The 14,738-nt window shown below is 37.5% G+C and overlaps 2 protein-coding genes across 3 annotated transcripts in view; both read right to left on the bottom strand.

Moving 5' to 3' along the window:
- LOC139127814 (tyrosine-protein kinase JAK2-like) overlaps positions 1-14,738 on the bottom strand; it is a 39,951-nt gene that overhangs the window by 16,898 nt on the left and 8,315 nt on the right. The window lies entirely within an intron of this gene.
- LOC139127815 (tyrosine kinase receptor Cad96Ca-like) lies at positions 14-14,412 on the bottom strand. 2 transcript variants are annotated; one of them, XM_070693685.1, is made up of 15 exons: positions 13,169-14,412; positions 12,921-13,025; positions 12,249-12,417; positions 8,784-8,909; positions 8,513-8,624; positions 7,985-8,081; positions 7,437-7,536; positions 7,099-7,306; positions 3,835-3,942; positions 3,493-3,659; positions 2,589-2,714; positions 1,872-1,983; positions 1,498-1,594; positions 1,170-1,269; positions 14-814 (listed from the first exon to the last, which is right to left on the bottom strand). In XM_070693685.1, exons 3-15 carry the CDS (start codon positions 12,276-12,278, stop codon positions 785-787), a joined length of 1,413 nt encoding a protein of 470 aa, XP_070549786.1. In that variant the 5' UTR covers positions 12,279-12,417; positions 12,921-13,025; positions 13,169-14,412; the 3' UTR covers positions 14-784. The 2 variants fall into 2 exon arrangements, with proteins under 2 accessions (XP_070549786.1, XP_070549787.1); XM_070693686.1 differs by lacking the exons at positions 12,249-12,417; positions 12,921-13,025; positions 13,169-14,412 and adding an exon at positions 10,142-10,349.

Here is a 14,738-nt window from a genome sequence, read left to right on the forward strand (position 1 = left end):
GTGTTCATTGTTTGTGCCATAGTCTACCATTTATTGCAAATTAATTACGTGAATCAAATTAATAGTGAATAATTATGCCATACATACTGTAATATCGAGGAGATTATTTTTAAGAGAAATATATAAAAAACATATACAAAGTGAGTAAGTTTATGTATGTGTGTATAGCTTTATAAATTCCAACTACTTGTATATTTGCGGTGTATCATACATACATAAATGCTGCAAGCATGCATCTGTCTATCTATCTATCTATCTATCTATCTATCTATCTATCTATCTATCTATCTATCTATCTATCTATCTATCTATCTATATATTTTAACGAAAACAACTGCCTTGCTTGTAATATGGCTGAATATTTCATAACATTCTTTGACTTATGATGTATTGTTATAGCTTTTTCTTCTAACTATGGAAGCAGTTATTAATGCCCATGCTTTCATCAGGTAATAAATGTAGCAAAATTGCTTATATGCACATTGCCAACAGTGGCGATATAACATTGGTTAATGGCCATTAAGTGCTTCTATAAAAGCTGTCAAGCAAACGATAAAAAAAGACTTTCATAAGACTAACCCTCAATGGCAATTAAATGTCAAATCTCGAGTACATTGATTTCATGCTACCGGCCCCTTCCTCTGAAACAATCTCGACTTTACGGAGACAAAATCTCAGATTTTCTTCCGTCAGTGTTGCACCAGGTTAGTTCAAGATACCCAAGACTGCAGAAGGACGCATGTAATACAAATTCGTTCAAACCATTTTCAACAGCTGCTCTCGTTCAGTTGTACAGTTCAAACTTTAAGAGTTCCTATTTTGTGAAGAACATGTATATGGGATTAATTTACATCTAAGAAATTGTGAGTGATGCAATAGCAAATCAGATTAATACTTCATGATTTCAGTGGTATTTTTATTCTGTAATTTCTATTTAACGGCACAATTAGTAAATATTGGTGCCGATCATCGTATATCAAATACATGTTACTTGTAAAAATGTTGATGGGTTCGACCATACATTTATGATACTCTAAAGACAAAAAATAATAATAAAACCAGGAAACTTTTCAGTATTTTTCAGACATCTATCCATAGAATATCTCTATCTCCCGCAATGGAATTATTTTGATTTTGTGTACAATTTAATGAATTTCGTTTTCACTTACGTCTTTACTGTCCTTGAGTTGCTTCGTCCGTTGGAGGATGGTAGAGAATGAAAGCCGCTCCTTTGGCATTTTCTGCCAACAAGCCAACATTAAGTCGTATCTACCATATATAAAATATTGTAATGTGCTTGAAGCAATGAAAGAGATTCAATGATCAAATATGTTACAACAATATATTTGTAAGATTTTCGGGAAATGTAAACAATAAATCATAATTATTGACACTGTGCATCAGGTATGGAAAGAAAAAGACGAAATTGTAACTGCATTGTCACTGTTCAAACAAATTCATATGTAGTGCAGTTCAGTAATAAACGGTTACACTTACAAGTTTTCGTCGATGTGGGTATATCTTTGTAATCGTATTCCTCTTTGAAGAAGAGATACTACTTCTTCTTTCGTTGAATTTTCAAACGGATCACAACCTTGTACAAATAAGACAAATAAATGCAACGCAGATGTTAATATTTCTCAAAATCTATCCTTGAAAATCTAATTAAATTCCATGATTCATATCATGTACACGGTGTATAATGGACTTTTTCGGGAAAAATACTAGTGATACAGAATGTAGGGCAATGAACCCCTGATTTAAAGTTTGTAACAAAAAACAGTGCATGTAAATGCTATTGTTCATTCAATCGATGTACGCAAACGCAGGTTTACAATATCGCCCTATACGTTTTCCCAAGCATTACATACCTAGGGTTGCAATTTCCCAAAGTACAACGCCAAATGACCACACATCAGATTTTACACTGAAAGTCCAGTTCGTTAGTGACTCAGGAGCCATCCAAGGATATGGAAGCTCGCCCTTCAATTAAAAATAGGATATAATTGCGCTTAAAATATTTGTGAGTGTAAATATACTGTATCATGGACATAAAGGTATAACTAGTTATAATAGCACGGGAAGTCTCAGATTTAGTTGCTACTTCATTAGTGTCGTGCACATATGTTATCCATATTTATCAGCAAATTATATTTTCAAGGTGGAGGTGCATGTTGCCAACACGGTTGTTTTCAACGCAATATGTCTCAACAAAGATGACAAGGAACCTGCTCATATTAAATATTTCAAAACGCAGAGACTCTAAAGTTTAGTATGGTAGCAGTAGTTTCCTCGAAGGATAAAGTGGGCATACTTTTGGGTAAAATACCAAACTTTGGTATTAATGATAAAAATTAATTCAAGTCATAAACTTGACTCTATGTTCTGAAAAAAAGAGTAAATGTAGAAAAAAAAAACATGTTATTTTTAATATTTTTTCCCATTCTAAGATGGTATGGTTTGAAAGACTGACACTCAAAAGAGGTTACTAAAGTCATGATTAGCAAAATTAAAATGGCCCTTATTCAAAATATAAGAACTCTACAGCCAAACAAAATTATTAGTTGGTAATTATATACTATACATACCCGTTCAGCTAACTTCGTGAATCTGCTCCCGTCGCTTACGTCACTGGTGTAGCTTAGATTTGATATCTTACATGTAAGTTCATTACATACAAGGACGTGTTTTGCAGCGAGATATCTATGAATAATCTGATTGAAAATAACACAGAATGTGATTTCATACAACTTGTTTTTTATATATCTTTATCTTTATCTTTTTGTCTATCATCCAACGGGTATTAGCCCATTGCAGAATGAGGTACGCGCAACCCATATACCCCGAAGCAGCACGGAAGAGTAAAGTGCCTTACCAAGGGGCCCAACACGGTTCTAGAGCCTTGAACTCATCGTCTTCCGACAGTGGGTCCATTGCTCTGGACCTACCAGGTCTTGAACCGGATCTCAAATTTACTCACTGATATGATAGTAAGTGCGTTACCCTAACCACCTAGTCCACGGTGCCTCACGATAGTAGGTTCTAATTGTATAATATAAGCGATTTGGTAAATATATTATTAAATAGCTAGCTGTTCATTGATTTATGTCATATAGTTATACAATGAATAATATTTTATTACTTAAAGTGTCTGTTATCATATTCACCGCAATTTTAATATCATAACTTTTCCGCAAAATGACACCTACAGTGAACATTTTCCGATATTGTCGTATCAATAAACAGGAAAATGTGGAAATCAAGAATGTTTCAATGGGAAAGAAGATAAAAGAATATAATAATATATAATTTACTCTCCGTTTCTTCTAAACGTTATGAACTGTTTATAATGCACATTGACAAAAACTGTGATAAATAGCTTATAATACATAATGATTTATGGTACTTTTTAAATTAAATCGATCATTAAAAATTATTTTTCTCCAAAGATTTAATGTCAGCAGTAAAAACTATATTACACTTGAGACTTACCCTATGAGACGCAATGTGTTTCATTCCTTTGGCAATGTCGACCGCAAAAGAAAGCAGTTGTTCTTGGCTGGCTGCATTGTTGTCAATTAGAAATTTAGCTCGATTCCTCTGAAGGTAAGCTTTTAAATTACCATGTTGAGAATATTCCAAAATCAAATATGGCTTTTCTGTAACAAAATTTATTCAAAAAGGGGAATTTTAGTTTCCATCTTCTCTGGTCTATATACAGAACCATGTGTTTCATTGTCATATTATTAAGTACAACTGCAAGATTGACCCATATTGCATTAATCACCAATTTCCATCATATCACGAAGATGCTTGTCAGCAAATGCAACATACCTTTGTTTGTGCTGTAGGCAAGAAGAGATATCACATTTGTATTGGATAGGGTTTTCATCACTTCAACCTCTTTACTTGCAGCCTTTGCAGTTACCATTTCGTCCTCGCCTAAACAATATGTGCCAATATTAATTTTAAAAAATGAAGCAGAACGCTCATACAATAATATAAATATATCGCATCCAGATTTCACGTGAAGATGTTCAACCTATCTCATAAATGTATCCAAACCTTTATATCGATGACAGCACAGGGAACCGCAAGCAATATTAGCGTTGAAGTTATGAATATTGCTAATCAATATCGCGTATTACACTTTTTTTCATTGTACAAGCATTACTTGTGTCTGGTGTGTGCCTACCCTAGCTATTTCTATGTACCTAGGCCTACACTAGCTATCTCTATGTACCCCACCGTAGCTATCTCTATGTACCCTACCATAGCTATCTCTATGTACCCTACCGTAACTATCTTTGTATAGTTTTATCACAGAAAACAACCAGTATCTGTTAATCGCCTATCTCTATGTACCTAGGCCTACACTAGCTATCTCTATGTACCCCACCGTAGCTATCTCTATGTACCCTACCATAGCTATCTTTGTATAGTTTATCACAGAAAACAACTAGTATCTGCTAATCGCCTAACCTAATCCCCTCCATTAATTTGCTCAGCCGATCACCAAATTGGGGGCTTATCACCCTTAACCAATAATTCGTTGGCTGCTCACGAGGTAAAAAAAAAAAAACGGAAAAGGGTGAAACTCTCAGGGATCGATTTCAAAATGTCTCCATTTTAGAAGGCTCAGGTATCGTAAATGCTCGAAAACGGTCGGCACCATATTTGTACTGAAGCAAGCAAGAACGCCGACTAGTTTTTTTTTTTTTTTTCATTTCTATGGTCATAGACGGAGTACAGCGATCGAGTAGAACCAGTAGATGGCATGAGGATGGGAGTAACGCTGGAAGACAGCAGTTGCGACCTTTGACTTTAGTCTTGCTCATATCTTGTTTACGGGGGCTAGCAAATTGGCAAGTTGTCCGTACAATATGCAGGTGCCGCCAACTAAGCTGTTCGTGCAAAAAGGTGTTCGTGCGAAGTTCTTCAGCGGGCGGGCAAATTACAAAACTAATCAGCGGGCGGGGAGAAATATCGATATTTACTGTGGGCGGGGAAGAAATTTCATTACTCTCAGCAGGCACCGGAAAATACGTAGAGGGAGGGGAAAGCGGCGCGGTTGATAGAACTTGAGCAGAAATGAAGCGCCTAACTTAGAGGGGAGCAATGTTCCAAGTATACTGCTAACTACTGGCATGGTTTTGTGTTAATCTAGGTTGCCTAGTCGGCATATAGTTGGCAATGGGGATTTTTAGTAGTGGGGAGAGGGCAGCGGGGAGCTTGATTGTTGTGGGGAGTGGGGAGCGGGCAGACTGTAGATACTGGAGGGCAGTGGGCATCAAAATTCAGTGGGAGGGCATATTTTCCGTGTATGCCAGTGGGAGGGCAGTAACGAACCGCTCTACTTCCCCTCCAAATTTGGGTCAAGGTCAAAAATAAGAAAAATCAGTATATCAGCCTTCAAAACATATTTTGTGATGATTTTGAGAAATTCATGAAATTTACCAGTTGGCGGCACCTGAATATGCATACTCCCACAAAAGCCACGCTGAGTGTTCGTGAGGTCGATTGATATACCCTCAGTTACTCAAAGTAAATCTTTTCTCTACTCTTTAGTACACAAAAAAAGATCCGACAGAAAGTTGGGATGGTCAGTTCGCTGACAGATCTATGCTTTGATTTGGTAGACATAACTGAAACACTGCTGAGCGAAAAACAGTAACGTTACCATGTAAAGAAGTTTCAGTGTTTGTCCCGATGAGCGAAGTCGGGATGCTGTAATCAAATGAATGTTTCTGATAAAATATCATGTTTGTCAGATCGAATAAAGTCGTCTGCCTGGTTATTCTTTGACCAAAGGCAGTGGAGTGGCATAGAGAGTTGAGTGGAAGACGAGTATCCCTGCCAATGGCTTTGCAGTGATGCCTGCTCGTGTCTGATCATCGTGAAATAAATGATTGGCAGCGTATTTTGTAGCAATGGAATAATTCACGACTGCTGCCCAGAATTTAAGGTCAACAAATTCACAAAAATATGCCAGTTTAGAATGTGAAGTGTCCGACAGATGATTCATCATCTGAGAGAGAGAGAGAGAGAGAGAGAGAGAGAGAGAGAGAGAGAGAGAGAGAGAGAGAGAGAGAGGGGGGGGAAGAAAGAAAGAAAGAAAGTAAGAAGTTAACCCAGTAATGACTCATAATGGAACGAATGGTGGATGTCTTAGCGTTTACCTCGCGAAATGTTCTTGAAATGTTACCAAATACCATCGGGGAAGCAGAGATTACTCAATGATATACTATTGAAAGGGATGTATTACAAGAGAGAATAACGGCCTATTGTTTACGGTCGTAGGACCGCGGTCTGCATTATGGGCGTCAAGCAAGGGTTTAGCTAGACTAGCTCCGAAGTCTGTGGCATTTAGATAGCAAAACAGAATATGAGGACTGCAGGAATAAACTTCAGTAGACTGCTGTGTTAGTAGTGAGATTGTTGCGAGACGGAAGCAACTCGTACATGTGGCATAGATTGTGGAGAGGAGTTTGGACAGCCATGCGACATCAGCGTATAGCGCCGGACAAACACGAGGAAACATGGTAACCTGCACACTGCATTATCAATGGATTATCACTCACAATTCGGGACCTCAATTTTATAGACATAAGCGGACAACCTGTTCGTTCCAGGCTCCAGTATTTTCGTGCACATTACTTGACACGGAAATTCAAAGCAGGCTCCGTCTCTGCTCTACTGCTTAAAATATTACATGCATAGGGCCTACCTAATAGTTGTTAATTCGTGTTCATCTTTGCATATATATGCTACGGACCCTAAGAGCTCACCCCTTCCCGACTTCTACCCTATGAGCTGCTCAAGAGTAATTTGGCCAGGAAGATAAGCCCCGCTTTGATGGTGATTGGTAGAACAAATTAATGGAGGTGAATGGGGAGAGCAATCAACAAATAATGACTCTTTTCTTTGAAATACTATATATAGATAGCGAGGGTTATGTAATAGTCACACACTAGACACATGTAAAGCTTGTATAATAAGACTAGGTTTAATACATGTCATTTATTGACCATATTCATAACTTCTAGACAAACAATGCTTGCAGTACCCTGTGATGACAGATGTATTGTATGAGCTCACCTTTCGGAATCTTGATAGCAATTTTCTTTGGGAGTTTCTCCTTGCCAGCCTGTGATGTTTCCCCAGCAAATATATCGCCGAATTCTCCTTTGTAAAGAACATCCTCTATCCTTACGAAATTATGATTAACTTCGAACACAATTTGCCCAGGCGTTATGTATTCAGACTCGAAAAATCCGTCCAACTCTTTGTAATGTTCGGCAGGTACCTACAGCGATAAAAAGTTGCAATGTATAGATTTGCAATTTTCTGTGGTTCATGAGGTGCTCAGCCCACTCTAACCAATGTAAATTGCAAAAGAAAACCAATCACCTCCTTGTAAGCTTATGAAAACTTACTTCTTCCTTTTCCCGAAGTGCTTCTAATCTTGACAGGAGACTTGTAAATGTCGGTCGATCATTAGGCCGTTTTATCCAGCATTGTTCCATTAAATTGTAGCTGGCAATGAAGTTTATAGAAAAAAAAACTGTGTCGTTATTCACAAAATTGAAGTTAATTTCAACAAATAAGTGAACGCAAAACAGTAGTTTAGACAAACTGCAAAGGACGCAAAAACGGCCTGATGGAGCCTCGATGAATTAAACAAAGAAGGGAAGACAGTAAAACAAATCGAACATTAAATGTAAACAGAATAACAAACAATAATTGTTGGCACATAGATTTTCAGACTTTAAAAGCAAGAGATATTCGACGACACTGAGATAGACTTAAATATCATAAGAAGACAAAATGTATACATAGCAACGGCGAGCATAAGAGGAGGTACCCTATCTAATGATAGATGAAACATTGAAAGAATCAGAAAACTTCTTTCAAATTAGGAAAACATGCAATAAATATAAGCTCAAACTCGAAAGTGGTAGTCTTTTGAGGCTTAAAACCTTACACGTCTCCATCCACATAGTCTGGTTTAAGCAGCCTGTAACCTCGTTTCAGTTTCTCCACAACATCTTCCTTGCAATGACCAACGTATGGCAATAATCCTGATGGAATAGGTTAGAAAATAACGTCAATATCTGGTCGTACTCACACATTAAGATTGAGGACAATATACTTTTTAATGAAAATCAGTATGTCTTTATAGTAGTGTAATAGCTCACTTTTCTTTGTAATATCACATCCGGTCAGTGTAATATCAAATTAATGATAGGTATTTTAGTCGTGCGACCAATTTTCATACTCGCTTGATATGCTGTATGAGTTAATAAACATTTATTTTCTTTCTTGATAAATCGCCATAAATCTAATGTTAGAATTCTATAACGAGTGTAGTTTATACCAACAGTTAAGACAAACGACTTCTTTAATTGTTTCTTGCCTAAAATGCTCATGTGTGTATGTTATGAACATTGTGTTTTATGACGTACGGATATACGAAAATAGTTTGGTATTTATTGTTGACTTGGTTATTTACCGTATGTGAATATTTCCCACATTACTACTCCGAAGCTCCATATATCAGTCTTCGTAGTGAAACTGCGTTCCTCAAAGGTCTCCAGAGAAATCCATCTAAAACACTGCTCGCACTGAAGTTAAATTGTAAAAGAGATACATTAGCATAATACGTTTTCGAGAACGTGCCGTCTTATTTCCTTCAAGTTTTATGCATCAAAGTTCCTGCTAGCCAATACTAAGACACGATGTGTGTTTATATCGTAATTAAGCTGTTACTAATATTCACTTACCTCATTAGTGACCCGGAAAAACTCAGAATCCGACATAACTCCCTCTGAATAGCTGAAATTTGATACTTTACATCTAAGTGGGTCGTCGAGTAAGATGTGTTTTGCAGCAAGATATCTATGGATTACCTTTCGGGACATGGAAAATAAGAAAGCATAATAATTAGTAGGCATTACTATCTGTAATTAAAGCCCCAGTATTTCTAACTTTTAACAATTTTTTTCATATTTTTGATTAAAATGACATCCTCAGTATGTGAAAGTAGACCATAGTTAATACTGAATCGCATGGTTTGCATGCCCAGCCACCTTACGATTGGCAGTAAAAGGAGTGAAAAATGACTTCTTGTCCGGACCAGAAGTCAGGCTTTGTTGACACAAGAAACGAAATGTAATCACACCACCGAGCATGCTCAACCACATCAACACAAGTTTTACTGTGGCGTCCATAGAAACTTACGCTCTTCGAAAAGGTATGGTCCATCGAAACTGAAGACTCAGCTAAAACGCGCAAAGCTGGGTGAAATACCGGAAAGATATAAATATGTAAGTGTTTACAGATTGTTCCGACTATAATAAGCCGTGCAACCAACGTCTTGAACAGCTAAACTAACGACGGAGACAGTCGACGGTAAGCTTCATGCAAGGCATTACACGTTTTGACCGACGGTACGGAGATCAAGTTTGCTGAATGAATTGAGAGAGAAAAACATATATGAAGAAAAATTCAATACTTCACCATTGTAATCCTTGAACTAGTGGTTTCTTCGACGCTGGTTCTGAAAATTTATGATCAATGGTTCTGACCTACGGATTTTACACTGCGTTGTTTTCTTTTTTGCGTTTGGCCGGCTACTAGTCCTGTAAGGCTGTACTACATGGAGGTAGTAGACTGTACAGGTGCAGCGGGGCCGGGTCGAGATTGGCGTGGGGCCTGCAGCAAGGTAAATATGACAGCGTCCATTGCAGAATGCCCGCGTGTTCGCCTTTCGCGTTTGGGAGAAAATTTACCGCTGTAGGCCCTATTCAGAGTGCCTTTTTACCGGTCTAAAAGCTCAAAAACCGATGCAACAAAATCCAAGAGTCTGTAAATTTCTTAGCAGTAGCTCCAATGTTTTTTTCTAAATTTTCGCTGAGATATCAGCCGTGCGTATACTGGTCCCGGTCGTTCTGACGCTGACGCTCAGAGCTGTTTAGGGAGCCGTCATTATTTACGAACTGGCGGTCGGAGGAATTACATTAGAAACTCCGAAATTTGAGTCACACCCCAGCCAACCATGATGACTTTGAGTAACCCCCTCTCTAACAGAAATTTTGGCTTACCTGAGCCCATGTAACAATATGTAGATATAAAAGCTCACCTAATAACCAGTCTCCGATCATATAGTATTGAAGTACAGAAAAGTTCTCTTCTTCCACTGTGAATTAGCAAAACAGACATGTTTCGAACAAATCTCTTGTCCTTCATCAGTGTCCACACTTGATCTGACAGAAAGATCCAAATGCAGGCATTTAAACAGCTGGAGGTGTGAACAAACTTGAGGTGTGAAAACGTTTCATTGTCACAGAAAATGTGCTAAGTGTGGACATTGAACTGTCCGCTGACTCTCAGGATGTCATCATAGATGGGTGGGATTACACCTCAAGTTTGTTCACACCTCCAGCTGTTTAAATGCCTGCATTTGGATCTTTCTGTCAGATCAAGTGTGGACACTGATGAAGGACAAGAGATTTGTTCGAAACATGTCTGTTTTGCTAATTCACAGTGGAAGAAGAGAACTGTTCTGTACTTCAATAAAATGCTTTCATGATGAACATAACACAGGATCATATAGTATTGTTAAATTTGGATGGGTAGCATGTCATTATGGTATGGTTAAATGTCCAACTTGTTGTTGAACTCAAGTCAATTAAAATATACTTTCTATGATAATATAAAGGATGAATTCACAACAGTTCAGTTTTGCCTTAGATCCTGTGCACTTATAGTGATATCTGTCGAAAACATTTCTCCATGACCCAGCCTCTCCTTCCACCTCTGATAACGACTGTATAACTAGTGCGTGACACCATCATCACCACTATCGATCATCATCTTTACTGTCGCTGGCGCCATTGAGTACATGAACAATGATATCAATCTCATCGTCACTATCTTCTCTTTTATAATAAGTATTGCTCGTAGTAGCAGATACTTGTAGTTTTTTGCCTTGTTTCATCTAGTTGATATTTATTGTTCTGTTAAAGTGTTTATTTTCTTTTTATTTAACATGTACCAGAGTAAAATATACATTATTAGCTAATCATTATGTAATTGAGGACAGAGTAAGACAAAGAAAAAAACATTTTGAGCACCCCCTTATTAGCTTTAAATTTGTAGATGACCCCAGGTCGTAAATACTGACGGTTTCCTTGCTTACTGCCGAAGGACATCGCGTTCACTGCATTCAACAGCCTACCATACATTGCCAAACTATGTTGCTTCGATTTCGCAATCACCTTGCCGCTAAAGCAACAATCAGCTGAAATTTATTACTTCAAGTTACTCAATTTTGATAGCTATTTGCCTACAGAAGTGAACCAAGTGTATATAGTGTCGTCTTGATTTTACATCGGTACCGGGAGTTCTAAGAGACCAACTGCAAGGTGCGCATCGGTGCACTGCCGGCTGCAGTGTGAATAATCCATGTTATCATAACGCACACTGTACCAGAATAGAATGTCAGCCTCCTCTGCCAAAGTTCTGTACACTCTGAATCACAGAAGCAGTACGTATTTGAACAGAGAAGAACAAAATAAATTCATTTGCAGGTCATTCAGCCGGCGACCATAGGCGATTTCCCAGGCAGTGTGGCGTGGCATTGCATGGCCCCAGGAATTTTGCAGGCTCGATGATGTCATCAGTATCGGCCTATCGGTCACGTGCACAGCCTACAAGTTGTCAACAAACCCGCGCGGCAATCCAACTCGATCGGGCATTATTGAGCGTTTGTATGTCACTACAGGAGCACAAATTTGGCTGATTTCTTTACTGAACAACACTTCTCGATGGATGTAAGAGAATAACATGTAATTTTGAACATAAAAAGGGTAAAAAGTTAGAAATAATGGGGCTATAAAATGTTGTTTGCACATTAGCAATAGTACTATATTTAAATAATGTCCCTTTCTCATCATTTGTAAGCCAAGTGTGAATAAATAACATGTTATTAACTTAAATAACGAACGTAAGTGTCCCCTGATTCTTCAAAGCACGGGCGGAAGAAGAAAATTATTGAAGTATGTGTAGTCACGCCGTTTTTTTGCCTCGAGCAAAACCGCAGATCTATACGACTGATGCCTGATATATATATATATATATATATATATATATATATGTGTGTGTGTGTGTGTGTGTGTGTGTGTGGTGTGTGTGTGTGTGTGTGTGTGTGTGTGTGTGTGTGTGTGTGTGTGTGTGCAATGTCTTACCTTTTTAGAAGTTATATACTCCATCGCCATAGCAATGTCAATCGCAAATGACAGCAGTTGTTTATGGAATTTAATAACATCTGACGTATCAAGGCTTAGTTGTCTCTCTCCGTAATAAAAGTTTTGATATCCCCATAGGGGTACTTTTCTGTTATCAAATATATTGGATCTGAAATTCAGAATAATCTGTCTTGTTAGATGCCTGCTCTGTTAGTATATGTTAGTAAGCGTACCTGAGGACGATGACAAATTTTGTAATTGTGGTGCGATATAATAACAGTGTATGCATTCATAGCCGCTGACCTGCTACCTGAGGCTAGAATAGTACTTACGAAAATACCTAAAACACCAATCTTGGTTAAATTTTGAGTGACAATGGGTATTGGACCAACCCAGTGTTAAAACTCCCGTTTTCACCCCGTCCTTTTGTCCTCCTCCATATCATCATCATCATCATCATCATCATCATCATCATCATCATCATCATCATTAATAACAACAATGGTGACAACAACGACAACACTTTCATGGACATTAACGATAACAGTAACATCAGTAAAACAACCCAACAACAACAATATTAAAAAACGCAGCACAGCAATATAAAAACCTCAAGAAATGCTATTATTTGGCGAAAAATATGAAGTTCCTACGTTTGTCATGTTTATTTACCTGCTGTCGTGCAGCACGCAAAAAGATTGTCGATGTTGTCATGGTGGGCAAGGCGCTTTAAGATGTTAATTTCTTTCTTAACCATTGTACCTGAAGCTTCCGGGTCTGTTGACAGACGAAATAAAAGGGACAAATATGATACGGATAAAAAGACAAGAAAACAACGTTGCAAGAAACAAAATTTCCTTGTTTAGTTCATTAATTACCACTCTTTTCTGGCAATACCAATCTTTTCTAGCAATAATTACCAGTCGGTTCTTTGATACAGATTTTAGTAGTGTCTTCTTTTCCTCCAATGGAAAATCCTTCTCCGCTGTGTATGCGATGAAATCTGTTTGTCAATATAACTTCATGTAAATGGATTCGTGTACGATCAACTTCAAATAATTGTTCACATGGTTTTTCATCTTTATCATTAGGATCGACATATATGTCTGGCTCAAGCGATATCTAAAGAGAGAGAGAGAGAGAGAGAGAGAGAGAGAGAGAGAGAGAGAGAGAGAGAGAGAGAGAGAGAGAGAGAGAGAGAGAGAGAGAGAGAGAGAGAGATGTTAGGGATACAGACAGACAGACAAAGAAGCAGACAGACAGACATAAAATAGAGGAGGTTATATTAAAGGGAAAATAAGACGGGGAAACGCAAAATCGTAAAAAGGCATACAAAACATGTATTGTTAAGCAAATACAGGTGTAAAAATACGCGAGCAAACAAAATATACAAACAAAATAGAACAATCATCATAGAAAAATCATCATAGCCATCAGTGTCATTGCTTCTCTCTTTGACTAAAGAATTACTTACATATTCGCCTTCCTCGTCATCGCTCGAAACAGTGTGATTTGATTCTTCAGGAGAATAACGCGAGGGGTTCACATCGTTCCGTGACTCTTGAAGACCTTTGTCGATTACTGCGTAGTTATGCTCACTACTGCTCCGAGCTTAACAAAAGCAGATTCACGATTTAAAAGAAGTAAGAGACTTTAACATTGAGAAAGATATTCCGGAGAGAATTAGTTGAAATTTTATCTCCATTGCAGATGATTTACATCTTGTAAATGTCGATAGCTCAAACGCAATAAAAACAGGTTGTTATTTTAAATATATAACATTTGAGTAAACATAATTCTTTGCATAGATATGTCGAACGCTTAAATTAAGACCATTCTGCTAAATAAATACCAGAATTCACTTCTTGACGACCTGCTTAAAAGTACAATTCTTCAGAGCTGACATTCAGCATTAAATATACAAACCTAAAATAGACGCAGATCTATGGTGATCCTATCCTTTCAGGAAATTAGAAAACATTGAAAATAGAGGGTGCTAACGTAGTCTATTATAGTCAGAACCATGACGCAATTGAATACATACTTACACAAAAAGATTTAATTGTAAGGAAAGTGTGTATTCCCAATGTATAAATGAACGACTTGATGTACGGATTGATTGATTGATAGATTGATTGATTGATTGTTTGACCGAATGAAAGATCGATTGATTAATGATATAGGGCTTAAGAGGGATGGGATGGAAGGTATATAATACAATACAAAACAATGTAATCTTTAATGTTAGAATTGGGACAATTAGAATTGCTACACTGACGAAAAGTAGACAAGACTACAAAACAAGATACTACCGCAGAATGTCTGATGTTCTCCTAAACGTTGCTGCAAATATTGACTATCTTATATATTCGTTTGTCGGCCTTCTCATTCAAATTATCATACAAGTAAGCCGTAGAACATGTTAAATTACTTTCCACGAATGATCTGTAAACCAACGCCACTAGAGATTTTTTTACATTGAATTGGGTT

The sequence above is a fragment of the Ptychodera flava genome, unplaced genomic scaffold (genome assembly GCF_041260155.1).
Source record: "Ptychodera flava strain L36383 unplaced genomic scaffold, AS_Pfla_20210202 Scaffold_37__1_contigs__length_1687728_pilon, whole genome shotgun sequence".
NCBI classification, from domain to species: Eukaryota; Metazoa; Hemichordata; class Enteropneusta; family Ptychoderidae; genus Ptychodera; species Ptychodera flava.

Excerpts from the sequence above, each read along its gene's own strand:
- LOC139127815 (XM_070693685.1), bottom strand. The coding sequence starts at position 12,278 with ATGGCGATGGAGTATATAACTTCTAAAAAG. Across the intron at positions 8,082-8,512 it reads GTGGGAAATATTCACATACG|GATTATTGCCATACGTTGGT; the intron begins GTAAATAACCAA and ends CTATTCCATCAG. Across the intron at positions 1,984-2,588 it reads TCACGAAGTTAGCTGAACGG|GGCGAGCTTCCATATCCTTG; the intron begins GTATGTATAGTA and ends TTTTAATTGAAG.